The following is a 27,681-nucleotide window of genomic DNA, read 5'->3' as shown; positions in this document are numbered from 1 at the left end:
ACGAGAGGGTGGTGGGAGACAGATTGAGATCAAGAGCGCAAGAGGAAACTGGAGAATCCAGACTCACTGAGATGAGGGCTTGGAAACCATCAACATTCCCTCTGCCCACCAGCCCTCTACTGCTAACAGAGGAACAGAAAGTATCCAGGGGAATGCTGAGGCCAGAGGATGTGAAGGAACAGCTGAGGGGAGGTGACACAGCAGCCTCCTCCCAGCAGCGGGGCTGGATCGAAACAAACCCAGCCTCCTGCACCAGTCTGGCCCTGGGCTGTCCCAGCCAAAGATCAGAGGAATTCAGAGAGAAAGAGAAGGGACAAGTGTCAGGCTGAGGCAGGCCCTTGGGGAGTGGGGTCAAGTTTTTGGGAATTCCTAACTCCTCTCAGAAGAGGTGGCTGCTGTCCAGTGTGGCCTGAGCAGCATCGGCTAAGTGCCTGGAGTCTCCACATTGCTGCCTCCCTTCTGTGGCTTGCAGCTGCTGTCTCCAGGGGCCCCGGACAAGGTCTCACTCCTTCTCCAGCTCAGCCCCACTCCTGAAATTGAAATCGGGGGTGGAACTCACTGCACCCCAAAAACCATGGGACCCAGGATAGGTAAGTGCGGATGAAATTAAAAAGGGGCACTGGGAGAGGGTCTGGGGGCTACCTTTCCAGTGCAGAGGGTGAGGAGCCAATATGGGTGCACTGGGTGGGGTGGGGGCCTTGAAGTTCCCCACACGGAGCCCGCCAGAAGACCAGACCTAGCGAAAGTGTGCTGAATGAATGAGTGAATGACTGAAGGGGCAGGAAGGGACGCTGTTTACTCAGCTGGAGGCAGGGAACCCAGCCTATCTGCCCTGAGGAGACAGAGACCCGGAGAGGACAATGGAAATTCAGGCCACTCGAGCTCCTCCTCACCAAGCCCTGTTCCCTCTTTGAATCGAGCAGAGATAAAGACAGACAAAGCCGAGAAATATGGGGATACAAGCGTAGTCAGAGACACAGCAAGTCTAGAGATACGCAATCAGACAAAGGCTGGGACAGAGGAGAAGGCAAAGACCAACAGGTGTCTGCAGGAGCGTGCAGGGACAGGCGAGGAGGTCAGCCCCAGAGAGAGAAAGCCGCAAGAAGACCCCGGGAGAAAGGGGAGAAGCAAAGGAGCGCGTGCGAGAGAACCAGACAGAGACAGACAGGCACACCTGCCTCAGAGAATTGGAAAGATCGGCACAGAAGAGACGCGGATTCAGAGAGAGACTCGCAGAGCCCGGCCTGGAGTGTGACAAGCGCCACGTGGAGAGGGTGGAGAGGGCGGCTGCGGTGGCTCTGGGAACGGAGCGCCCCGCTGGGCATTTCTTGTGCTGGCGGGCGGCAGGCGAGGGAGGTAGAGGAAACAAAGGATCTTCAGACCGGGTGCCCTGTGGGGTGCCCTGCGGTGATCACCTCTGGCCTCCTTCCAGCTGCCTGTGTGAGCCTCACACCCACTCAGGCAGGACTGAACCTGCTCCCTGGCTCGTGTGTGCGGCAGTGAGGACTTTGCGGGCAGGGCTGGGGACCATGGCACAGCAGGAAGGGTGGGGTGGATGCATCCTCTGGGGGCCTCACCGGAGAGATGACAATGAGGTCAGATTTGGGTGGGTTGGTTTAGAGATGGGCTACTGACAAAACAAATTCCCCATCAGCTCTGGCTTGCTACAGGATGGGAGGGTTGGTGACCCTACAGGTATGGGAAGAAACTAGAGACTGGCTGTTTTGTGCAGAATAACAGCCCACTGTTATTCTGACCCCTGTAGGGCTCTGGAATATTCTCTAGCTGTCCTCACTTCCTGCACAGACAGCAGGAGGCTGACCCCACTGCCCACATGGCCACCAGAAGCCACCTCTGGCCTTGCTTCCTAAGCCCCACCCTGAGCTGAGGCCAGGCTTCCCCCATGCTCTTTCTGGTCTGAGGGCACTCTGAGGGATGTGGTGATGCAGGTGGGGCAGGGTATAGAGATTGGAGCCTGGGAAGAGCAGGGGCCAGCTCACCTGAGGGAGCGGGGTCAGCTGTCCTGGCCAGGGGTAGACACCAGAGAGAGGAGTCAGGCTCAGATCTGGCTCTCAGCCCAGCCCTACCACCAGCTCACCACGTGCCCTTAGGCAAGAGGCACAGCTTTCCCTGTCTGTGGGGGAGGAGTTGGAGAAAATGATCTCCCAAGGCCATTCCCCTTTTATGATTTCAGAGAGGCCCCTTTCCTACCTCTGCCTCTTTGCTCGAAGCTTTTACCTCTACCAGAAAGGTATCTGTCTACGTTTCTTCAGCCATTCTGGTGAAATTTGTCATTTGCCAACTCCTCCAAACATCAAGTCCTCCAGGAAGCCTTCCAGACTGATTCTCCCAACTAGAAGTAACCTCTCTCACATATGCTGCTTGACTTCCCTTTTTTGAGGTTCATCTTTTCTTGTTCCTCATATCATTTCTGTTGCTCTCCAGCCGTCCTGGGTTCAAAGTATGTCACTCCAGTGCAGATAAGTAGGGGAAAGGAAAGAACCAGCAGCCCTGGGTTAAAATTTGAGGTCTGCGTCACTGGCTTTATGAGAATGCAGTGACATACTCTCACCCTTTTTAATAGTTGAGGAAACAAATGCTCAGGGAGGGCAAGTGGCTTACCAAGGTCACCCAGCAAGGAAGCAGCAGAGTGGGGGCCAGAACCCAGATTGTCCTGATGTCAGAGCTCTTTCCTCTCTCTACCATTACCCTTGGGGATCCCTCCTGTTTTCCATAGACCCCACACTAGTGAGATTCTACCCACTTGGGCACTTCACTGGTTCCAGACAAAGTAAACTATTCTCTAGGTGCTAGTGACTAGGGAGTGAGCAGGGTTGGGGATAGTTATTTCCTCCTAGGCTAGGCCTTGCCTACTGGGCCAGATATCGGGCAGCTGTGAACCAGATGGCAAGCTTGCCTAGACCCTACAGTCAGGGGCCAGGCATTCAACACCCAGTCTGCTTTTGTCCCTTTCTGGGACTCACTTTCTCTGGGCAGTAGATGGAGGGGGTTGTCCAAGGTGGTCATCTGGTCTCTTCCTGCACTGAGAAGCTCAGTCTTCTGTCTCTGGAAGGAGCAGTGCAGCAGAAGCCTCTGTAGGGAAGGGTCAGGTCTCCCCATCGGTGTTAGAGGGGCTTGGCTATCCCCAGGGTGCCAGCCTGAACTTCAGCTGCACCCTGGGGTCAGGAAGAAGTAAAGAAGTAAACTTTGTCCCTGCCATCCCTCATGGGCTGCAGACCAGAGCCCTAAGCACCAATGCTTGAAATGATGGAGAACAATGCCTGCCTCACCAGAAAGGGAGCTCCATGGGGGTGGGGCCAGATTCGATCCATCCTTGGGGCCCCAGATCTCAGCAAAGGCTGGGCAGACACGAGGCATTGGGAAAGTCTCAGTACCTAAGCTGTCCTCCCTCCACTTCATGCCTCCCCCAAGACATTCCTTCCTTCCCTCCAACCTGTTTTGAAAACCTGCCCTAGTTGAGGACAGGAGACTCATGATGTGGATGGAGTGCAGCTGGGTATAATAGGGCCCTAGGGAGGACATGTAAGCACATAGAGAGATGAGCCGGGACTCATGGTTGGGAGGCAGCATGGCCAAAGCCAATGGCCACCTCTCTCTGAACCTCAATCTCCATGTTTTAGGCCAAAGGAGACTGGCCTGAATTCCCTATGGGCTCAGGGCTCACCCTCCCCCCAGACTTTCTTCACTGTTTTTAAGATCATCATGGGTCTAGATGGGATAGCCAGGGCTGGAACTGGGAACAGAAAGTCCCAGTACAGGGTGCCTGACCCAGCTTGGAAACCACCAGAAAGTGCTTGGCCTCCTCCCCCACCCTGCATGGATCTTCCTCAAGAAGCAACAGCTGGGACGCCTGCAAGAGCTAGACCTCAAGCATGCTAATATCCTCCCAACAGACCCCCCAAAGTCCTGCCAGGAGGAATTTCTCAAAGATGACAACCAAGCTTTTCGTGCTTCTGAGTCTCCCTCTCCAGAAGCTCACTCGGCCACACTGGGAACCGGAGCACCCCCACCCAACCTGGGCCCCTCCTCTCACATTCCCATGCTCCAGCACTGTCTTCTCCCTCACTCAGCTTAGCTCAATTCAACAGTCATGTTTTTAAGCTGAACCAGGCCTTGAAAGATGAGAAGTGGTCCGCTGGGGAGGAAGGACACTCCAGGCTGAGAGTACAGTGCGTGCAAAGGCAGAGGGGTGAAAGGAATAGGATGATTTTGAGGAATGGCAATCATCTACGGGGCCAAAGAATAATGTTCGCTAGGGGTGGATGAGACAGGAGCTGTTCCTAGGGGCCTTGACCTTTTCTTTTCTTTTTTTTTTTTTTTTAAGATTTTATTTATTTATTCATGAGAGACACAGAGAGAGAAGCAGAGACATAGGCAGAGGGAGAAGCAGGCTCCCTGCAGAGAACCGATGCCACACTGGATCCCAGAACTCTGGGATCACACCCAGAGCCGAAGGCAGATGCTCAACCACTGAGCCACCCAGGTGCCCCAAGCCTTGACCTTTTGAGGCTTGGTGGCTGAACTCACATGTTGCAGATGAGGTGGGAAAGGAGGGGGCCAACTGTTGTTGAGGACTACACTGTACCGGGCATGGCATTTTCTTTCAATTCCACAAAACCCCATGAGATGGGGCCTCTTCTCTCACTTCCAGGGAAGGAAACTGAAACTTACGTTGACTGACTAAGCTGCCCAAGGTCACATAATCTGATGTGGCAAAGCAAATATTTGAATCCAAAGTCTTCTGACCCAGAGGGTTTCAGTGGGACTGGATATGGTCCATTAGGACACAGGATGGGACAGGTTCTGCGCTGGGGAGTTGACTGCTTCATCGGGGGACATAAGCAATACAGGAGACTGACGAGCACTGCAACTCGGAGGAGAGTCTGAGGGAACTGGCCAGGAAAGGGTTTTACAGAAGGAAAGACAGCTGGCATGGGCCGCAGGAGCTAGGCAGGAGAGAGCAGCAAGCCGAGGACATACAGAGCCATCTAGGAGGTAGGAAGAGCTCAAGGAGCAGGTTGGCCATGCTGGCCTCCTTCTACTCCAACACTTCTGGAGAGGTATCTGTAGAGGTATGTCATTGTTATGAGGAACAGATTGCCCAATATCTGCTTCTGGGAGTATTTCCCTTCCCAGGCTCGGGCTGTGGGTGTGTCAGTGCTGGAAGCTATTAGGTTTTCCAAAAACATCTTGGCGCCTTTGTGACTCTGTCCCCCACCCCCCACCTTGGCACCTGAACACAATTCCAGTGTAGGTTTCTCTTTTCGCTCTGTTCTCTTCAGATGGGGCACATGGCGGAGGCGTCTCACTCTCGCTGGGCAAGTTGCCCACTTGTGGCTACTGTTACCTTCTTTCCACTCTTGTGTCCAGACAGCCAGGGAGCTGACGCTAGCCCATATTCTTGCATGAGCTCTCCTGGAGCCCACAGCCTCCTAGACATCTCTCCCTTGGTGCCCCCTTGCCACCCCAAACTCAACCATGGCCATGGCCAAGGCTGAACTCACCACCCCCTTGCAATCCTGACCCTCAATGGTGACAAACCCAGATGCAGAGCTACGCTCCTCCCCACTCCACCCTTGCCCCTAGGACTCCTCGGCCTCCTGCCCCCTCTCCCCACAGCTGATCTTCCATCACGTCCTGCCCATCCTCCCTCCCCACTGTGGTACCTCAGCTCATTATTCTCCTTTTCCACTGCCATGACCTAGCCCAGGTCCCATGGTCACTCGCAGCCCTGGACCCCACTCCTGCCCTCTCCCTTGTCCCTGCCTATCACCTGACTCTTCCACTCTTCCCACACAGGCATGGAGGTCTTCCTAGGTGGCCAAATCAGACCTCATCTCTGCCTGGGATCAGAACAAAGTCCAGCCCTTCGACCTGTTATTCAGGCTCATCATAGCCTGGCTCCTCCAACCACTTCCAGCCTCACCCATCTACCCCCACCTTGGCCCCAGTGCTCCAACCTCGCCAGACCATTTGTTCCCTGAACATTCTTTGTACTTTGATACTTCTGCTGTTTTATCTGATGTTTCTTCCTTTAGGAAGCCTTCCAAAACCTCATAATCTAGGCTAGGGCCTCTGCTGGGTTTCCATAGTCTTGAAACTCCTTGTATTACATCAGTGAATGCATATCCCTGGGATTCTGCATTAGATGTCTGCCTCTCACCCCCACCATGTACACTGGGAGCTCCCTGGGGGCAAGGACTGGAGCTGCTGGCCTCTGAGACCCCAGCAGGTGCAGAATGAATCTTCACTGTCACTTCTAGAACCAGCAGAGACCAGTTCTTTCTGTGTGGTGACCCTGGGCAAGTCATGGTCTTCTCTGGCCCTGTTTATTCACCCCGCAAAGGGTTAACCCAGCCCTGGCTTCCTGTCCAATGGACTCCTCAGGCCCAATGTTGCTGTGGAGTCACAGTCAGAAGAAGTGGGTCCCTGAAAACACGCGAAACAGGCACCCCTCACCTCCACCACCACCACCACCACAAAGAAACCCTAACAGGGCAAATTGTCACGTGCAGGCCCAGCATCTCAGATCAGCTGAATGTTGCCATATGAGAATGTGGGCCTAGTATTGCCAGATCTGCGGCTATTTCAGGAAAAAAGCAAAAATCTGAAGTTTTATGTGAAATTTCCTGTTTTTAAATTCTGGCAATTAACTTAAAAAACACTCAGAGAGCAAGCATTGTGCAAGCCCCCCAAAACATCTAGAAGCCAGATGTGCCACCAGGCAGGACTGCCTGTGCGCTGCACGACTCCAGATAGCACCCTTCACTTTGTGGTGCACAGCCCACACCACTGCACATGGGGCTTTTGGCCAGGGCCTCCCTGTTGTAACCTCTACCTTATAGTCTATCTCTGCTAGTTCTTTTGATGGCCTTGGCAAAGGGTGTGGGGGAGAGGCCTTTCGTTTTCTTGTACAGGGAAGTTATTGGGAGGGGGGAGAGACCTTGGAATGCAGCTGGTGGGATAGGGTAGGGGTGGGAAGAGGACAAGAAGTGGCAGAGGGAGGCATCCATGGGTGTCTGTGTTGCTTCAGGAATCAGGAAGAGGTGAGTGAGTGATGCCAGGGCTGAGTCTCCACAGGTAGGAATATAGTTTTTCTGGGGCCCAGACATGGAAATAGATTCCTTGGTGAGTTTGGAGCAAAGGCTGACAAAATTGCACCTTGCAGGATATCCTGGTGTTGACAACGGACATTATCTTGTGTGACCCTCACACAGGCTTGAGAGGCAAGTCTTAATATTCCTATCTCACAGAGATTCAGAGAAGTCTCACTGCTGGCCCAAGGCCATACTGGGTCTAAATGATCTTTGATTTTGCTCTCTCTGCTGAAGACAGGCTGGAATGTTCTGGAGAGAAAGTGCCACTGTCTTGTCCCTCCTTGGTCCTCAGGATGTGAGAACCCTCACAGGCTTTCTTGGCATTTCCCAGCAAGTCTCTCCTGAAAGCTCAAATCTGGGTCTTGTCTATGAGTCCTCAACTCCCACCATACTCCAGTCCCCGGGGTATGGGACTCATGTTGCCACATATCTTTCTTGCCTTATTTCCCTCTCCAGCCTTGCCCTGACAGCACTCTCTGAGGCCATTAGAAGAGGCTGTTGACTTACCAGCGAATGATTGGCTCTCCAAAGCATTAGCTGGTGGAATGGCCAACTCTTCCCCTATAAAACTACCTTTGACAATGCACAAAAGGGAAGCCAGGCTGGAACAAGAAATGGCTATGTGGGGATTATTTTTCATTTGTTCTAAGGCCATCTTTGCAACCAACCTTCTCGTGGTTGTTCCCGGGGGCCCAGGAGTCAGACAGACCTGGGTTCCAGTCCAGGCTTTGCCATTTATCGGCCCCAGGACCCCGGGTAAGTTGCTTTCCCTCTCTCTATGCCTGTTTTCTTCTCTGCATCATGGAATCACAGCAGCTATTTCTACGGGTTGCTAGGAGGTTGGGTGACAAAGTTCAGCCCAGCCCAGCCTAGCATGTAGTATTGTTTGGTCTATGGTAGCCCCTCAGATGAGCACCTAGGACAAGCTCCCCCATGACACTTCCTGTAGGGGATTAGGGTGAGCCAGAGAGCTGGGTCTCCCAACCTCCCACCTTGCAGCCCTCTTGGGTTGAAGTTCCTCTGGATTCTCAAATACAAGATGTGGCAATGCTCTTTGCAGTCATAAAGCAAGTATGGAAGCCAGTGGGGGAGTTTGCAGCAGAATAGACAGCTGACAGAAAGACTGGCTGCCTGATGGGGAATAAACAACATTTACTGCACACCTGCTGTGCATGATGTCTGCACTGGCTCCCCACATATGACCAACAGAACCCACTGATAAGACAAAGCCCATTGTTTACTGTGATGAGGGATAATACGGCTCTCAAAGCTCTGGCAGTGGTTCAGAGTGGGGAGGTAAGGTCAATATTTGTCGAGAACTGAAAGTTTGTTTGAAGGCTAGTCCGTAAGCGTGGGGAGGAAGGCAGGGGAGGGAGGCTCGACTGAGATTGGGTAAGAATCATGATACAACAGTTTGTTGGTAGAAATAACAAGGTAAGGATTTTTGTGGGGAGACATTCAAAGAATCAGAGGTGCACACTCTGTGGATGATTTCCCGTGAAGAGTTGATGGGTCTTTAAGAAGGTAACGAGCAATGAAGCCGTTTGTTTGAGCTGGTCAGTCTGGGAAGAAAGAGGAAGAAGAAAAATGCTAATGAAGACAGTGGACCTGCAAGGCCAAGTTAATACAGACGGTAAGGTATGATTTCAGGCTTTTAGTGTTCAGGCTGAATGTTGGGTGGAAGGATCTGGTTCTCAGTGGGCGCTTTCTGTCCTGGGATGTGGGGATTACAATCCCTGCACTGCAGATGAGGAAGCAAAGGGGCCACTGGTCTCAGGCCACACAGCAAGATTGTAGCCGGCGGGGATCCAAACCTGGGCAATTGCTTCTAAAGATAGGGAGTGTGCATGGAGGGCAGGTGTCCCAGGTCCCCAAGTCTGGTGGTAAATTGGGGCTTGGATGAGAAGCAGAGAAAATCTAGGGCTGGAAGAATGATGCTCTTAGAAGAAGGCGTTAACCTGGAGAGGCCAAGGACCTGCGGAAGGGAGTGGGTTCAGTTGGGCCCTGTGGCCTTGGAGGCACTTGAAAGCTATCAGGAGAGGGGAGGGTAATTGTCTTCAGTGGGGCCTACTGTGTCTCAGGGCTGGGCAGGTGCTAGATGGCTCACCTCCTTGAGGTAGATGCTATCTTTTCATCTTTCAGATGAAGCAATGGCTTAGAAAATGAAAGGGCATGTCCAGATTCACACAGCTTCTGGCAGAGTTGGGGTTCAGACCCAGGTCTGAGGACTTTGAAACCCAATGCTCAGTCCCACATCCGCCTGGATTTTCTGTTTGCAGCTGGGAGGTAGCTGGAGGAGGTAGGACTTTTGAGACTTTCCAGCAAAGAACAGGCAGAGAAATCTAGCCTTCCCCATCAGGCTGCTCTCAGAAACCTTGGTCCTCATCACCCTGGATTCAGCTGGTATGAGGAATGCTGATTCTTGCTTCTGGAGGGGGCAGCTAGAGGCAGAGCCTCTGCCTTACAGACATTCAGAGTCTTTGAACTGAAGATCTCAGGCTGACAGACGTTCAGGGTAACTGTCTGACTGGTCAGCTAGTTAGTTCAGCCTGCCTGAACAGACAAGTTTCCTAAGAGACAGCCAGACCAATGACTTACCAGCTGATGGACATGAGTGGGCCTGAGTGAAAAGCCAGCCATGTCCCCAACTGACAGGCACACAGACCCCTTGCCTCCCAGCAGGCTCCAGCCCTAGGATACACCTGGCCTACCTGGAGCCTCCAAACCTGGTTGCCCACCTGGGAGAGAAACAAGCTGGGATTTTTTTTCCTAGGGTCTAGCTCCATGCCTCTCCCCTCATGCCCACCTGCCCCCTCATCTGTGAGGGGGTGACCCCTGACAAAATCTTCACAGGATGGGAGGGTCCTCAGAGATGTCACAGGAGGAGAATGTACTTTCCTGAACTCAAGACTCTCCTTCTGAGGGGCGCTTTGTTCTTATTCAGAGTCAGACTATTTGTTGCTGGTCTACTCAGAGGCCTCAGCCCACAAGAAGAGCTTGAAGAGGCCTGGCTACCTGCCTGACCAACCCCATTCTGTGACCACCTGACCACCCAATGGCTGCTCTCAGCTCCCAGGGGCCATGGCTTCCCTCCTTCATCAGGAGGCTCAAGCTAAAGACTAGCCCACAGGAAGGCAGAAGATTCTATGTTGGTCCACCGATCTTCTGTCCCCCTGTCTTATCTATATCCTGGACTTCTTTCAGAGCTGGGCCTCCTGGCCCATGACTTCTGCCCTGCCAGATTCAGCCTCATCATCTGGTTGACCTGGCCCCCTGGTGGGTTGGCACTGTCACCTTTCAGGTGGCCTGGTTAGGTTTGGTTAGGCCACAATAGAGAAGAGTGCTGTGCTTCTTCCCCTCATCAAACCTGTGCAAGGAGCATGGCGTGATGTTGAGGCTAACACCTGGGCTTGAGTCCCTACACTGGCGCTAACCAGCAGAGCTTGTTACCTCTGGGCCTCAGTGTCCTCCTCAGGTGCAAGAGATAATGAAAGTGCTAAGGCCCAGAGGTGTGGAGAGCCTTCAGGAACACGGAGAGCCTGCACATGAAGGCGTAGCTGTATGTCAAGCAGGTAACTCAGCCTCCGTGCTATAGTAGGGGATTCGTTTATGCCGGTGAGAGAAACCAGGGCTTGGAAATGGGCCTACCAATCTCCTCTGGGCAAGTTCGCTTGGGACCCTCCCCCCCACACCTCCTTTTCTCCTTCTAAGTGACCTCCACAGAGCCTGTCCCTTCGCTATGCCAACCCCTTATCTCCTCCCTGTCAGGTGGATTTTGTTTCAATATCTCCTTGTTTTCCCTACATACTAATGTCCCCCAAAGACACTCTTCCCCAGCCACACACACTTCCATTTCTAAGCTTTTTGAATAGACATTTCTCCAAAGAAGGTACACAAACGGCCAATAAGTACACGAAAAACGCTCAACATCATTAGTCATTAGGAAAATGCTAATCAAAACTGCATGAGATACCACTTCACACCCACTAGGGTGGCTATAATCAAAAAAGACACGATACTAAGTATCAGCAAGGATGTGGAGAGATTAGAACCATCATACACTGCTGGCAGGAGTATAAAACAGCACAGCCACTTTGGAAAACAGTTTGGCAGTTTCTTAAAAAGTTGAACAGAGTTGCCATATGACCCAGGAATTCCACTCCTGGCTGTATACCCAAGCGAACTGAGAACATATGTCAACACAAAAATGTGTACAACATGTGAACATTCACAATCCCCAAAACAAACAAAACGTGATTTATGTCCGTACCGTGGAATATCATCCAGCCATAAAAAGGAATGACATACTGATGTGCTCTGTAACACTGGGCTATGTGAAAGCAGCGAGACAAAAACTTACGTATTTTACTATTTCGTTTGTATGAATTTATGTTAAATATCCAGAATAGGCAAACCCAGAAAATAGATCCACGGTTACCAGGAACTGGGAGGAGGAGGGAGGATTGCTACCAGGTGTGGGGTTCCTTATTGAGACGATGGAAATGTTCTGGAATTAGCAGTGATGATGTATGCCTTTTATAATATAACAAAACCACTTAATTGTGTCCTTTAAAAGGATGGAGTTTATGATGAATTAACCTCAACTGAAAACAATTCCTCAGGCTCCCAGTTATCTTGTGTGAGGAATGCAAACCCTTCGCTGGGTGGTGCCAGGCCTCTATGGCTCCTTTCTGAGTTTGCCTTCAGGATCTGGAGATGGAGAATCCCCACATTCCTGCCTGGGTCAAGGGTGGCCTTGAGTCGGTTTCCAGACCCCAGAAGGAGCTTGTTGAATGAAGGGAAACTCCTGCCAGGTTAAGAAGCATATGAAACAATGGGGAAGGCTTCCTCGGGAAGTGGACCGGAGGAAGGCTAAGGGGGCCCGGTTTCCATTTAGGTGGAAGGGTGGAGCCTCCCAAGGCTGGACTTCCGAGCTCCTCACTGAGATCAAATGTCAGGAGACTCTAGGAGATGCCCCTGAGGGAGTTCAGCTTTCCTCTCACTGCAGTGAGTGGGATACTGGCATGGTTACCATGGTTACCAGGGAGCAACCCAGACATGCCTAATGGGGCCAAGGATCCAGGTTCTAACCACACCTCTGCCTCCTGAGTCATCTCCACCCTTGGGGAGTTCATTTTGTCCAGGGTGAGGGAGGTGGTTACATGGGATGATCTTTCTGCACGCATCAGCAACATGGTTTGATGTACGAGTTGGAACTGGGCTAGGTAGCTCTGGGTTCCGGGGAGGGTGCTGGTGTCTGCCCTGAACTACGCCCAGGAAAAGCCGTTATGCCCTGACTAGGGACTGAGCCTTGACCCTGTACCTGATCCTAAAGCTGTGAACCTATACTGAGCCAGACAGACCTACAGCCAGACTCAGCCTCCAGGAGCACCGGTGTCTCACAACTACAGGCCCAAGTGGGGCTAAGCCTGCGTGTTCTTACAGCCGGAGTCCCTGCTTGAAGGCTACATAGTGTGGCCAGCAGCTTCTCCCTAGAAGGAAGGTTATGCTGGGATTGGAATGAAGATGTGAGGCAGGTGGTCCCAGCTGGGATCCGGCTAGCGTGGCTACATGGGCCACATACCCTCTTAGGAAGGGTCCTCCCATCGCTGGGCCTCAGGAAGCCTGAAGGTGCTCAGACTCTCAGATTGTCGCCAACCCGCGGAACACCTTGGGTGACCTGGGTCAGGGCCATTCTCTGAGACCCCATCTCCACTCTCCCCTCCTTGCTGTCTGTCCCACAGGGCCAGTGGGTGAGGAGGCCCAGATGCCAGACAAGGACACCAAGGCCATGATGAGTGTGGAAGACACACCTGGAGGCAAAGCCTGCCCAAACCCTCAGGACTTGCGGCCAAGTGTGTTCTACAGCATCAAGGTATCACTCGGGGCCTGCCGGGAGCGGGGCCATCTGAACCCCGTAGGGAAGGCTGTGTAACTCCAAGCAAGCTGCTGCCTTTCTCCGAGCCTCAGTTTTCTCATCTGCAGAATGGGCGGCTGTGAGAACCACAGGGATAATCTACCAAAGCATTTAGCTTGATGTGGGGCACCTGTTCCCTCCTTCCAGCGAAGAAAGAAGGGCTGCTCTGTGTCAGTGGAGGACCAGGCTCCTTGCCTCCCATTGCCCCAGAGGGAAAGAAAAGGACCTCAGGAGTCCTGAGTCCGTATGACTGCTGGGGAGCTCTGTCCTCCCGGGGCAGCCCTGAACATCCAAGCATCCCTGGGTGCCCGGGTCTGTGCCACGTGCTGTCTTACTCAGTTCTCACAGTAGCCCTGAGTGGTGCGGATGTGGTCCTTGCTCTATCCAAGAGGAAACCAAGACTCAGAAAAACAGTGAATATTTTTAAGCTCCGGCACCAGCCCCCTTCTTTGAAGCTAGTGTTTCTTCTCCTGGGAATTTTGCCAGCTTGCCGGGAGGCAGGCAGGGATGTTCGGGGCAGGGCTAGGTGGGGTGGGCAACTTGAGGATTCTGTGTCTGCAAGTGCTCTCCCAGGGGAGCGCTGGGGGAGGAATGGGTGGGCTGGGGTGGAGGGGAGCTTCCCAGGGAGAGGGGCGGGTGGCGAAATAGGGAGGGGGTCCAGTCCAGCCCAGGGGAGCTCTGAGGGTCAGAGTGGCTCCCATCATTCTTGGCCTCAGGAAGACCCAACTCCCCATCATGTGGGAATCAGGTGGCGCCGTGACCCCCTGGATATACCTAGGACAGCTTGTATCATTTTTAGGCCTGTAGGAGAAGCCATGGGCTACTCCAATAACACTGTGTGTGTGTGTGTGTGTGTGTCTGTGTGTGTCTGTGTCTCTGTCTCTGTCTCTTGTCTCTCTCCACCTCTTATTCTTACCTCTCCCTCTCTTTCTCTCCTGTGTGTCTGTCTCCTCTGACTCTGTTTCCCCATCTCTGTTCCTTGCTCCTCCTTTTCCCCAACTCTGTCTCCTAATCCCCACTCCCTCTGGCTGAACCCCCACCCATCTCCCTGCTCCCCTGCCGGCTGCCACCGCCCTGGCCCCCCGGCAGTTCTTCGTCCTGTGCCACAGCCTGCTGCAGCTCGCACAGCTCATGATCTCCGGCTACCTCAAGAGCTCCATCTCCACGGTGGAGAAGCGCTTCGGTCTCTCCAGTCAGACCTCAGGGCTGCTGGCTGCCTTCAATGAGGTACTGGCCCTGGTGCAGCCACAAGGGTGGGTGTTGAGGGAGACCCTCACCCCCAGCTCCTCACCCTCCTCTCTCACTACCCTGACATGAACCCTTCCCTTCCTAGTGCCCACAGGCAACCCCATCACAGCTTCCTCCCCAAATCTCCTTAGCCAGCTCCTTTTCGTCCTGGTAGAGAAACTGACCTCTGCCTCCTTGTAATGTCAGAGTACTGGCGGTGGTCCTGCCCTTGGGGGCATGCGAATGGTTGGGGTGTGGGAATTCCCCTACCACCCACTCTCCCTTTGGAGCCTTTACCTGGCTATTGCCTGTCCCAGGAAGAAATCAGAGGAAGTCACTTCAATAGCAGTAAGATTTAAGTTAGATCAAAGGCAGGACTCTGGGACCACTGGTGGTGCGGGGAGGGAGCAATACCATGGCATGAGTGTCTCCTCAGAGTTGCCCAGAGATCCCTAAGTCTGGGGCCAACAGCCAAGCAGCGAGGAGTGGACAAGCTGCTTTGGGGGGCTTTAGAGATCAGGATCCAGCTATGGCCCCTACCTCCTCCACCAGATGTTTTCCATCTCAGAGAAGGCCACTGTCCAGAGAAGTCTCTTCCTCCCTACCCCACACCAGATTTCTGTGTGAGTCTCTCCCCTTGGGATGATATGTCACATTTCTTCCAAGCCAAGGCCTGAAAACTACACAGCATCCCCAGATATTCCTCAGACCTCACCCCCAGATGTCAGAGGTGGGAAGGAAACGTCATTACCTAGCTATGGGACCTGGGGGAAGTCATCCCCCACCTCTGGGCCTCAGTGTTCCCCTATAAAATGAAGAGTGGCCACCCTTCTCAGAGTTGGCCCTCCTACCAACTGTCTTGTGAATACTGCCCCCCTCCAGTAGTAAGGAGCCTGGGGCTGGGAGTGAGTATAACAGCCAAGAAGCAGTGGTGTGGGCAGCACCCCCCAGCTTCTGGCGATAGAGCCTGCCCCTGCCCTGCAAGTTCTCAAGGCCCCTCCAGTGCCCACATCCTCAGTTTTTTATTCTAAGGCTTGAAATTCCAAGCCTTAGTCCTCTGGCTTCGGATCTTACTTATTTGTCTCAGTCATGATACCCCAGAAATTTAAAAACCCTTTCCTTGACTCTTCCTTGTTCCAACATGGGCTCTAGCCTGTTTTCCAGCATGAAATCGAACTTCTAGCCTTGTCCACCCTGCCCTCATTTCTCTCCCCTAATGGGACATTGGGGCCCCTCCTAGGAGAACCCAGAATCCATATAAGAGGTGCCCAAATGATTCTCATTCAGCTAGCTAGTCCTTTATACTGATGGGAACACCAGACTGGTGACAGAAGCTGGGGTGGTCCTGGCCTCTGGTGGCTCTGCTCCACTTGAATGGGTCCCCTCATCCCTTGGCAGGTGGGGAACACAGCCTTGATTGTGTTTGTGAGCTACTTTGGCAGCCGGGTACACCGGCCCCGACTGATCGGCTATGGGGCTGTCGTTGTGGCCCTGGCAGGCCTGCTCATGAGTCTCCCACACTTCATCTCGGAGCCATACCGCTACGACCATACTAGCCCCGGTAAGAGCAGGAAGGGCTGGGCTGGAGATGGACGTGAGGAGCCTGGTACTATGCACCAGGGCCCATTGGTCAGGATGGGCCCAGCTTCCTGGGGCACTTGCTGGTCCTCCCCACTCCCTCGGTCCCATTCTGGGTGGGTCCCTCTGGAAGTCCTGGGAGTGGGGTTGTACTGGGGCAAACGAGTGAAACCCTCCGGGTCCCTCTTAGTAAGGGCCTGCTTATGTGTCACTGTGTTTTTGAGGTGGGGTAAACTTACAACACAGCCTACCTTAGGACCTGGCATGCAGTAGATCCTCAGGAAATGTGTGTGGAATAATAATAGTATCACATACCACTCATGCTGTACCAGACACTGTTCTTCCAAGTACTTTATGTGTATTAGTGTATTTAATCCTCACAAGTAGCCAAGACATTAATGTGAAAGAATGAATGAGTGCATAAACAAATTTAAAAAATGAAAGAATTTTAGATAGGAAGCCCAGTGAGATTTTGTTGAGGGTCAACTGGACAGGTAGATGCCTGTCTCTTGGAGAATAACCCAAGCAGCCTGAGCTTCATTCCTTCAATATTCCATCCACCCAATCCAGCTACCCACCCATCTATCCACCCTTCCATCTATCCATCATCCATCCATCCATCCACCCATCCATCCATCCATCCATCCATCCATCCATCCATCCATCCATCTAGTGGTCCACCTAACAAACCCTCAGTACAGCCTACTTTGTGTCAGACCCCCTCAAGGAACTCAGTCTTGCTTCCAGAGAGCTCCCAGAAGAGGAGATAGAGGCAAAAAAAAAAAAAAAAGCCTGCAGTGTGTCACTTGTGTGAGGAAGGAAGCACAGGGACTGGCCTAGCGTGGAAGCCTTCCCAGGGGAAGAGGGCTGTCTGAGAGCATGGCCTCCTTTGCCTTCCCATCAGCTCACACGCCAGAGCTCTCACTCTGTGCCAGGCCCAGGAGTGGTAATGTGGAGTATTATGACCAGCCCCAAGAAGCTCCCAGGGAGGCACAGGTCAGAGGCATGGGCAGCTCTGCTTTGGGGTGGAGACAGAGCTAGCAGAGTCCTGAGTGTAAGGAGAAGGTGGGTGTTTCAAGTGCAGGAAGCCACAAGAGCAATGGCCATGAAGTGGGAAAGTAGAGAGTGTACGTGAGCAACTCAGAGTGGTCCTCAAGGCCTGAGTGGAGAGCTGTCAAATCCCTGATTGGAATGCTGGGGAAAAATCCCCACATTTCTGGGTTCAGAATTTTCACTTTGACAGAGTTTTCACTTTGGCAGAATTTTCACTTTAACAGAGCTTTTCCTGTGCAGGGTCATGCACTTCTTCACCCTCCGCATCACACAACATCCCTCTGCCCTGAGCACCCTGTGAAAGCCTGAGCCTGTCTCAGGTGAGCAGGTGAGGCTCGGTAACGTCCAAGCACCCAGCCTGCTCTGGCATCCCAGACTATTTCATTCATTCATTCTTCATCCAATAATGGATTCGTGTCTTTATCGCTAATACTTCTGCACCAGGCCACCTGCGAGGTACTTCACAGGGGTGCAAAAAGAAGCCAGAGCCCCATAACAATCATGACCTCTAACGTCTAGTAGGTGCTGTGCATGGGTGGCACTCGGCACTCTTCATGTTTACGGCCCTGCAGCCGTAGGTGTTATCAGCATCCTATTTTACAGGTGAGGAAACCGCTGTTCACAGAGAGGGGGATCCCCTCAAGGCCCACAGCTAGTGATGCCATGACATGTCCAGGTAGCTTGGCCCCCGAGGTCCCACTCCGGATCACTGAATTATTCTGTTTCTGAATTCTGGATTTCCGTAGAACTTCTTATTCTAGGAAACTTTTGAAAGATGATGAAACTGAGGCCCAGATGGGCTGAGGGCCTCTGTCAAAGTCTCCCAGTCTTCAACTCACACACCTTGTTTGAAGGTCCAGGTCCTTGACCCTGGTTCATGTGGCTTTTTCTCAGAGTCCTGGCTGCCAGAAAAGGCGGGGCAGGCCACAGAGAGAAGGCCACCCATATTTGGAATAATAATAGCACGAGGGTCTCTTTAGGTTTGCTCACCAAATATTGGTGAGCTCCAGGGAGCAACTGTCTGCTACTAAATTAAGAAATTCTCCTTTACTGAACTCTGCATCTGTGTCCTGAGCTGACACTGAGCCCACCCAAAATGAAGGCCAAGCACACTAGAGCCTTCCACCGTCCCGCCCCAGCATCCCTCCCCGGCCTGGCTGTGCCTTCAGTCCTGTTGCTCACATTCTGTGAGTCAGTCATGCTTAACTTCTCAAGCCCCTGGGTTTCACTGTGCTGTGACCTTTCCCTGGAACACCCCTTCCACCTTCTCTCTCTTGAAAAATCTGTTTGTTCTTGGCCCCATTCAAACCCAATCTCCTTTGACAGCCCCACCCCACCCAAAATCCACAGTTGCCATGGCACTTCCCCATATCTCTGCTCAGAGAGGTGGCATGAGGTAGTTTAAGAGTATGGACTTGAAGCTGAGCTGCCTGGGTTCCGATCCTGGCTCTGCCTTTCCTAGCATCAGTTTCCTCATCTGTGCAATGGGGTAATGAGAGCATCAATCCCCTAAGTTTGTCAGGAGGGAGGGAGTCAAATGGTTTGTGTACATAGCACCTAAAATGGTACCTTGCATCCAGTGCATGCTGTATAAGGGTCTTAGCTATCGTTATATTTTTTATCATCTCTTAGTAGACATGCCACAGGATTATGAGGCTTCTCTGTGCCAGCCCACAACCTTGGTCCCAGCCCCAACCCCAGCCCCCTCCAACAGCAGCTGCTCAAGCAACACGGAGGCCCAGCATCTGGCTGTGGTGGGGATCATGTTCATGGCACAGACCCTGCTTGGTGTGGGCAGTGTGCCCATTCAACCCTTTGGCATCTCCTACATCGATGACTTTGCCCACAACAGCAACTCGCCTCTCTACCTTGGTAAGAACCGGGCTCGGAGGGAGGTCCAGGCTCGGGAATAGGAGGATGCGAGGACCAGGTAGGGGCTGGGCATGAGTTCCTGACCTCTGCCTTGTCTGGTCAGTAAAGCCTGGAGAAGCCCTGGAGCTTCCTGGGCCTGACCAGGGAAGATGGGCTGCTCTTGCCTATTGGAGACTGGGCAAGCACTGATCTGCTGAGGGAAGCCAGGGCCAGAGGGGCCTAATGCAGGCTTCGTGTTGCAGGGATCCTATTTGCAATAACCATGATGGGCCCAGGCATGGCCTATGGACTGGGCGGCCTCATGCTGCGCCTTTATGTAGACATCGACCGGATGCCAGAAGGTGAGCCTCAAAGAGCACACAGTTGTTCCCAGGGGCACACAGATGCTAGCTCACTGAGCACTGGCCTCATAGGAGACACTGAGCCAGGGGGCTCATGTTCAAATCCCAGCAATCCCACTGACCTTGGACATGCCTCTTAACCTCTGAGCCTCAGCTTCTTCATTTTTTAAAAAATATTTTATTTATTTATTTGAGAGAGGCAGAGACATAAGCTCCCTGTGGGAAGCCCACTGTGGGACTTGATCCCAGGACCCCGGGATCACATCCTGAGCCGAAGCAGATGCTCAGCCACTGAGCCCCCCAGGCGTCCTGCAGCTTCCTCATTTTTGAGACACTCTCCCTCCTGTCCCCCTCCCAAAGCTGTGATCAGAATCCAGTAAGAGATGAAGAGAGGCTGTAGAACACCATCAGATGGGCAGTCGTGTTATCACTATTATTACACCTCTTCACCTAGTCCCATCCCTGAGCTCCCCCAGACCCCAGCCCATGCTCAGATACACTGCAGGGCAGACAGGGGCACATCCTCTCTTGGGCTGTAGGGAGCTCCCATCTTTAGGGGGAACAAGACCCAGGTGAAACAGAGAAGCCTGCAGGAGAGCACGTCTGGAGCAGGATTTGGTGAGCTTGGGCCTACCTCAACTGGGAAATTTACTGGGTGACCTCGAAGGACCCTTCCAGTCCTGACCACGTCAGAGTCTGGGAACCTGTGCCGAGGGCACCACTTAAGGAACAGCAGTCCCTGATCCAGGCAGTGGTTGGGGTGGTCCAAGGAGTGGGACTGAAGCTTGGTGTGAAGGCAACCAGGAGTGGGAGGGGGAAGGGTCCCCAAGCTCTGGCGCCCTGCAAGGAGTAGGAGAGGATTCCTCTCACCTGGAGATTTTCAGCAAGCCCTAGAAACCTCAGGGGACACACATATGAATGGATGGACACGCAGATTCAGCTTCTTGCTCTCTAGCTTTTGCACAAGGGTGCCTCCTGGGCAGCTCTGAACAAGATACACTAAGCATAGCCCTGTCCCACCCTCCTTCCTTCTAGAAAACTGGTACCATGAGCCAAGTGTGACTTCTGGTTGTCTTCCTTGGTTTTCCCAGACATGCCCCACCCAGCTTCAGGGAAGGTGGGGTATTTTCTGGCTCTGTTGACATCATCTGGCAGATGGGGCTCCTCCACTGGCAGATGTGGTATTCCTGTAGATTGATCTCCCTACCCTTTCCCTATGGGGGATTTCATGGGGTGGGCAGATCACAGGCACAGATGGGTGTGTAAGAAGCAGAGGAGTCAGGGAGATGCCTGTGTTCGTACTCACCAGGCTGGCAGGGGGAATAATAGGTGGAGGAGGAATTAGTGCAAAAGCCAACTTCATCCCCAGCTTTACAGATACATTTTCTGGGTGCCAATTGTGTACTCTGGACCCTGGCCAGGAGAGCTCAGGACCAAGCACCTGGGAACCAGCCCTACTCATGGAGTTGGTGTCATTATGCACTGGTGCTGCTATAAAGTTGTTTGCGGATGCTATGGCAATTGAGGGAGGAGGTATCTAACTCAGCCTTGATTGAGCTCAAGGGCTTGGGTGGGAGATGTGGGCACTCCAGCCAGGAGACACATCTGGAATAATTTAGTCCCAATTACACCTGGGGAACCTGTTAAAGGTCAGACTCCTCGGTCACCTTCCCAATCCACCCCATGGTAGTTTTAAGTTGGTCTTGGATATTTTTGACAAGCACCCTGGTGATCTTAATGATGCAGGTCTGAGATGCACAAGAATAGTCCTAAGCATCAATTTAATAATAATAATAATCACAACAGTAATGGTAAGATGAGGAAGAAGAATGAATATCTATATCGCACATACCATGTGCTTTACATGCATTGGTTTCTATGATTCTCACACGATCCTGTGATGTAGGTACTCCTATTGTCTGTATTTTACAGAGGAAGAAACTGAGACAAAAAGAGGTTAAATGATTTGCCCAAGGTTATATTAGTAATGGAATTCAGACTCAGCAGTCCATTTCCAAAGTCCATAACCTTAACCACTAAACACAATGCCTCAGTAGTTGAAAAGCTGAGGTCCAGGAAGGATCAAAGCCTTGTCTAAGGTCACACAGGACGTAACTGGCAAAAGCCACAACTGGAGCCTCGGTCTCCTGACTCCTGGCCCAGGCCACCCCATGTCTCCAAAGGCCAGTCCCAGGGTGGTGGCCAAGAAATGACAGCCCATCCTGACCCTAACACCATGGTCTTCTCTTCCAGGTGGTATCAGGCTGACCTCAAAGGACCCCCGATGGGTGGGTGCCTGGTGGCTGGGCTTCCTCATCTCTGCTGCTGCAGTGGCCCTGGCCGCCATCCCCTACTTCTTCTTCCCCAAGGAGATGCCCAAGGAGAAGCATGAGCTCCGCTTTCGGCGAAGGGTCTTGGCAGCCTCAGCCTCAACGGTCAGCAAGGTAAGCCCCCTCCAAGTCCTCACCCTGGTCCCAGCTCCAGCCCCCACCCACTTGTCCTCCCTTGTGACTTTAAACATCATCCTTCCTGGGCACTACAATTCATGGCTTACAAAGTCATTCTGTCCAAGCTCCACAGCATCCCCCAACAGCCCCACACATGAATACGGCCTGCCCCTTCCACAGCTGACATCAGGGGCCAGAGGAGGAAGTGACCTAGCCAAGATCACAGGCCAGCAAGGACAGCACTGGGATGAGAATCCCAGCCAGGGCTGAGCCCATGCCCTCTGTCTAGCCATCACACTGTCCGCCTCTCTGCTCGTCACTTCACGGTTTTTGTGAGTTCTAAACATGTCATGCTGGAGCAATATTGAGAAGTAGGAGCAGGTGAGAATGTAGGAGCGGGGGGAGATTGGTCTGACAAGACTTCTCTGAAGGGGCAGGATTTGAGCTGGACTTTGAAGGATGGTAGAAGCCTGGGGAGGGGGCATTCTAGGTGCAGACACAGCATGGACAGAGGAGTCAGCTGTAGAAATGAATCCAGCCTTTTCAGAAGCAGTTAGGGGACAAATGCATATTGAGTGCAAGCTCTGGGCCAGGTGCCAGGCCGACACTGGAGCTCAGCACATGGTCTCTACCCTTAAGACAGGTGCGGCCTAGTGGGGACCAAGATTCATTGATAAGGAGCAAACTGTGCAGTGCTCGAGGGTATCTTGCTGAAACCTTCCCATTCGGCTGAGGGCCAGGTGTCCTTTCCTCAGAGGAGATCCACTGGGCAGGAGAGATGATTTGGGGGTTTTCCAGAGGCTCACCAGAACATGCGGCCTTAAAAACAATCAATTGGCTCCAAAGTACAAAAAAAAATGACAAAACAGAAAGGTTGGATAAAAGTTCAATGTGTCATTAATGTTGACCGTGTCAGGTTTTCTTGAGCACTTACACACATTTTATTACATTCTGAAACTTTGCACGTTCGATATTCTCTTTTCCCAAGTACTCATCCACAACATTTCTGTGACCAAGCGTGTGGGGTGATCTTATTTCACAGGGAAATAATGGTTGAGAAACCACCATCATAAATTATTTGCTGCTAAGTAATTCTAATTTCAAAGGGACGATTTGTAAAAAGCCTGTCGAATATTTTGCAGCAAGAATAATTCTATTTAATGAGGCATGTTGGTGCATTTGAATATGCTTGCTGTGATGTGAGACAGGACTTCCAACTTAGAGCAAGAAAGTTTGGGCCTGGGAGAGAGGGCTAAAAATGTCTTTGTCTAGAAAAGCTAGAATTTGAGCCCCAGTCTGTCCAACCCCAAACCTGGCTGCTCTATGAACCTCACTACCCATCCCCCACCTCTGCTGGAGCATAAGTTTTATATGTGGGAGACTAATGAAAATTGATGTTAGAACAGCCAATAAGGGCCAGAATAGGAAAGGTCTTGCCTGCCAGCTTCAAGAGCAGCTGGTAGCCCTGGAAGGAGGAGAAATGGGAGTCCCATGGCTCTATCACCAGGTTCTTTTTTTTTTTTTTTTTTTTTTTTTTTTAAATTTTTATTTATTTATGATAGTCACACAGAGAGAGAGAGGGAGACAGAGACACAGGCAGAGGGAGAAGCAGGCTCCATGCACCGGGAGCCCGATGTGGGATTCGATCCCGGGTCTCCAGGATCGCGCCCTGGGCCAAAGGCAGGCGCCAAACCGCTGCGCCACCCAGGGATCCCCTATCACCAGGTTCTAAGCAGAGAAAGGGACCAAGGGGGTATGTGGGGAGCAGTGGAGGCAGGGAGGCTGATGCAGGAGCTCTGGCTGTGGTCTAGGTAGGAAGCAGTGCGCTGGCAGTGAGCAGGGACAAAGAGATGAGTCCAAGAGCCACCCAGGAGGGAGACTGCTCAGGCCCGGGTACTGCTCTGCTATGGGACATCCCTGGACAACACAGGGCTGGGCTGGTGCCCGGCTCAGAGGCAAAGGGAGGCAGGCCCTGCAGAGGGACCATTTTCAGGGGAAGAAGACAGCTTGAAACCACAGATGGCCCTTACTGGTTCTGCCTAGCTCAGGCCAGAATTTGAATGAAGTAAGAATTCCTAGAACTTGAGGGAAGAGTTCTTAGAAGTCAGGGTGGTGATAGAGGAAGCAAGGAGTTTCTGGTTATGGGCAATCTCCAGGTTGGGCCTTAGATCTGAACAGAGAACATCCAGTTGAGCCATGGGGTGAAGAAGCAAGGCTGAGGCATGTCCGGGCTGAGTCATGTGCCAGTTGTGTGACCTTGAGCGAGACACTTCCCCACTTGGTTCTGTCTCGGAAGATGCCAAGGGTCGATTCCTGGAGCAATATTCTGTGTGCCTTGAAGTCTAAGAAAGCACAGTTTCTGGAGGTGACGCTGCTGTGGTGCAGGCTCCGGGTTTGAAGAGCTGCCGCTCTGTGATGCTTGGAAACCCTGGCTCCCCGGCTGTGAACCTGTCTGGCTGTCTGGATTCATTCTGTCAGCACATTGGGGATGGGGAGTGAGGAAGGAAGGGGGTGAGAGGTTCTTAAAAAAGAATCGAAGGCTGAGAACATGATGATCTGCTTCCAGCAGCTCTCAGGCAATAAATATTGATGTGGGAGGACTTGTTCTCCCGCCTCCCCGAGGCAGCCTTGGCCAGCTCTGCTTGCAGTTACTCGGGCTGGCCCAGCCCACTCAGGCCACAGGCCATGGAAGGGGAGGTAGATGGACCAGGAGGAAGGGCCCAGTTAGGCAGAACTGGCAGCCAGAAAGCCCAGGCCCATGGATATGGGAGGTGTAGCTTCTGTAAAGAGTGGGAAGAGGCCGGGGGGGGGGGGGGGGTGGTGTGGAGAGTGAAGGGGAGAATGTTTCTGAAATCCCTTTGAGTAGCTTCTCCCAGGCTCAGGGGTCTCCTAAATACCCTCCTATAGGGAAATGCAGTTTTTAATGGTGGTGTGTAATATAAGGGTTTTATGACCCAGCGAAGCTCTCTGACCTCAGTCTCCTGATCTGTACAATGGGCAGAGGTTTGGAGCAGGGTCTACCCGCTCTGACAGGTTCAGTGATGTCTTCTCCAAATGGAGCAGTACATAAAGCCCTTTCACTGTGGGAGAAAAGGGTGCAGCCCACAGCCTCGGTCCCAAGAAGCTCTCAGGCAGCGAAGGAGGCCAGAAGCCAAGAGAGGGATGACTGATGGACAGCTCATGATTTCTCCCACCACCATGCTTGGAGTTCTCTGCCTGGGGGGAAGGGAGCCTGAATGGTCTCCACAGGGAAGATTATGAGATGGTAGATGGGGGAGGCCATACAGGACAGGGAAGGCCAGGAGCTCTGCTTTCCTGCCTTTGATTCCGCTCATGTATCTGTGACCTCATGGTGGCTACTTGACAGCCTTCTAGGAGGGAACCAGGGCAGGCCTTGGCTCTCTGGAAGCCTCAGTCTCCCTCTCTATGATTGGCCAGTCTTTAAGGTCCTGTCAGGCCCCAGGACTCCTGGCACATGGCTCTGTCGAGCCTGTGGAGTAGAGATGGCCTCTTCGGGGCTCCCCAGCTGGTCATCCGGCCCTGTCTGTCCTTGTGGTTGCAGGATGCCACTCAGTCAGCGGCCCTCCTGTGTCCTCCATACCCGCAGGTCCCTCTGAGTGGCCGTCCTTGGGGCTGGGCCAGGGACTAAGAAAGGCCTCATCCATCGAGAGCCCCCATCCCCACCCAGCCTCTGAGCACTACTGGCCTCTGTCACCTCTCTTGGTTCCTATCACCCAGGAGTCTCCATGTCTGTTATTCTAGGCCATCTCCCAGAGTCTGGGATCCTAACATACAGTTTTAAAGTTCTGTGTTTCTGGTCAAGATTCTCAAGTGCCTGTGTTCTACTATTCTATGATTCTGTGCAAAGTCTGTCTTGGGGGTTTGCCTCCCCAAATTCATGTTTCTATGTGGCTGTAATTTTGGCCTATGAGTCTAGGAGTTTATGAAATCTGTTTTCTCCCAATCATGAACCTGATGTGCTTCTGTGGAAGAATGGTCAAGGACAGGGACAGGAATGGGCAGTGGCAGCAACGTTGAGAACTCAGGCCTTAGGGCCAGCTGAGAGGTTTCTGTTCCCATGGGATTCTGTGCTCCTTCTGCAGCCCCTGAGAGGTCCAAGGTGACTCGGGTTTCCCTTGTGCCTGGGTACCTCTCCCCCCACAGGCACTGCCTCCAGATCCCGCCCAACCAGCCTGGGAGCCCTGTGATGTGTCCTTCCGTATCCCCGGCAACCCAGGCCTTGTGACTCCACTCCTTGTGGTCGGCCTATGAAGTAGGTTCATTTATTCCCATTTTACACCTGAGAAGGTGGAGTTACAGAGAGATCAGATAACCTGACTGCAGGGCTAGTGAATGGTGGAGCTGAGATTCAGACCCGGGAAGAGCATCACGGGACCTCACTCAAGACCAAGAGGCAGGAAAATAGAAACAGCAGCAAAAGGGTATCAGAGAGGGAGGAACACAGGAGCATGGACCACACAGATGAACTCAGTTGATATAACCGCTTATTTGGTTCTGAGCTTGCTGGTAGCCAAAGGGAGAAGAGCAGCACGGCCAGTTGCACAGACTCAATGTGAGAAACCCCGAGCATGTCGCAATCCTCAGTGAAGCTCTGATCACTCCGATCTCCAGGCACACTGCTAGAAACAGTCTCCCTCCCTCCCACAGCGGGTGGGAAGTCTAGCAGATAACCCCACTCCCGGGGCTGCTTGCCGTGGCCACGTGTGAGGGAAGCTGAGGGCTGGCAGAGAGCACCCTATCACCTGCCAGGGTCAGCGTGGCTCTGTGGGGCTGGGGTCACAGCCTCACATACAGCTTTCTAGGGACACAGCTTCCCCTGAGGGCAGCTCCTGGGGCCCCCGAGGCAGACCTAGGGCCCTTGCATGCACCAGACCACACACAGCATCCTGCATCCCACAGGCCTGCAGCAGTCAGCACATGGCCCCGAGAGGGGAAGTTCTAACCAGTCCCCTCAGCACAGGCCTGCTGACCTGGGCAAACTGCAGCCAGATGCGTCTGACTCCAAGCCCTGCTCGGAGCAGAGCCACAATGCTTCTGGTTCCTGGAGCCGGCTCTTGGTCAGGAGTCCTCAAAACAGATCTGGGGAGAGAGGCACAAACCTGTAAAGAGCACAGGACAGGAGCGCCCAGTGCCCACCTGAAAAAGCTCGAGTCCCTTTGCACGGCCCTCCAAACTGCCCAGCTGCTACCCCTGCTCCCACCCCAGCCCCTGCTCCCACGGTGGCTTCCCGGTCATCTCCCGCACACAGGCCTTTCCCCCGACCGTGCTTCCGCTCTAGCATGCCTCACCCTTCCTGTCCACCCAAATCCCAAACCTCACTTCTCCTGGAGGCCTTCCCTGAGCACCCCACAGCTCTGGAAGATCCACCCCACCCCTGCTATCTCCAAACCCCGTGCTCTTTTTCCCAGCATGAGATAGGGGTGAGACGGTGGTACTGGAGGACCTACATTCGAGAACCTCCTCTGCTTATTGCTCCTGGGGCCTCTTCTAAGGCCTCAGTTTCCTCTTCTGTGAAAGAGGTGCCATAATGACCTCTTCACCAGGCTGCTGTAGGAATCAGCTGACACGGTGGATGTGAAGGTACTGGGTAGACCACAGGGGACTGGACGTGCAGACCCTGTGGTTGTCTTCACTGTTTACATTGAGAACAAGGAACTCAACAAGATCTTGCCTGTCCAAAGGCGGAGCCTGATTGTCGGTCCTGATAAGAACGCTGGGAGGGGGACGCCTGCGTGGCTCAGTGCTCAGTGGTTGAGCATCTGCCTTTGGCTCAGGCTGTGGTCCTGGGGTCCTGGGATCGAGTCCTGCATCAGGATTCCCACAGGGAGCCTGCTTCTCTCTCTGCCTATGTCTCTGCCTCTCTCTCTCTCTCTCTGTGTCTCTCATGAATAAATAAAATCTTAAAAAAAAAAAAAAAAAGCCACACATTGGGAGATTCTTAGTTTACCTCAGTACCTCCTGCCTCCATTCCTGGGGCCGTACCCCAGCTCTAGCACCCCTCCCTTGGGTCCCAGGGCCCTTCCCCCACCACTCTCCGTGCCTTGGCTAGGACAGAGAAAGGTACGAGCAGATTCTGATTCTCTTGAAGGCAACATGTCCCAAAGAAA

At 52.9% G+C, this 27,681-nt stretch overlaps 1 protein-coding gene across 4 annotated transcripts in view; it reads left to right on the top strand.

Moving 5' to 3' along the window:
• Positions 1-243: 243 nt before the first annotated feature.
• Positions 244-27,681, top strand: part of SLCO2B1 (solute carrier organic anion transporter family member 2B1) — a 45,754-nt gene continuing 18,316 nt past the window's right edge. Inside the window, exons 1-7 of one of the 4 annotated variants that reach the window (XM_038568619.1) lie at positions 244-590; positions 12,863-12,993; positions 14,125-14,262; positions 15,661-15,823; positions 18,526-18,765; positions 19,008-19,106; positions 21,360-21,550. In XM_038568619.1, the coding sequence (XP_038424547.1) occupies positions 575-590; positions 12,863-12,993; positions 14,125-14,262; positions 15,661-15,823; positions 18,526-18,765; positions 19,008-19,106; positions 21,360-21,550 (978 nt within the window). In that variant the 5' untranslated portion in view covers positions 244-574. Of the gene's footprint in view, positions 591-8,502; positions 8,757-12,862; positions 12,994-14,124; positions 14,263-15,660; positions 15,824-18,525; positions 18,766-19,007; positions 19,107-21,359; positions 21,551-27,681 lie in introns of those variants that run through there. The other 3 variants (XM_038568617.1, XM_038568616.1, XM_038568620.1) reach the window with 3 other exon arrangements.

The sequence above is a fragment of the Canis lupus genome, chromosome 21 (genome assembly GCF_011100685.1).
Source record: "Canis lupus familiaris isolate Mischka breed German Shepherd chromosome 21, alternate assembly UU_Cfam_GSD_1.0, whole genome shotgun sequence".
NCBI classification, from domain to species: domain Eukaryota; kingdom Metazoa; phylum Chordata; class Mammalia; order Carnivora; family Canidae; genus Canis; species Canis lupus.
This window is presented reverse-complemented; position numbering and strand designations above follow the sequence as displayed.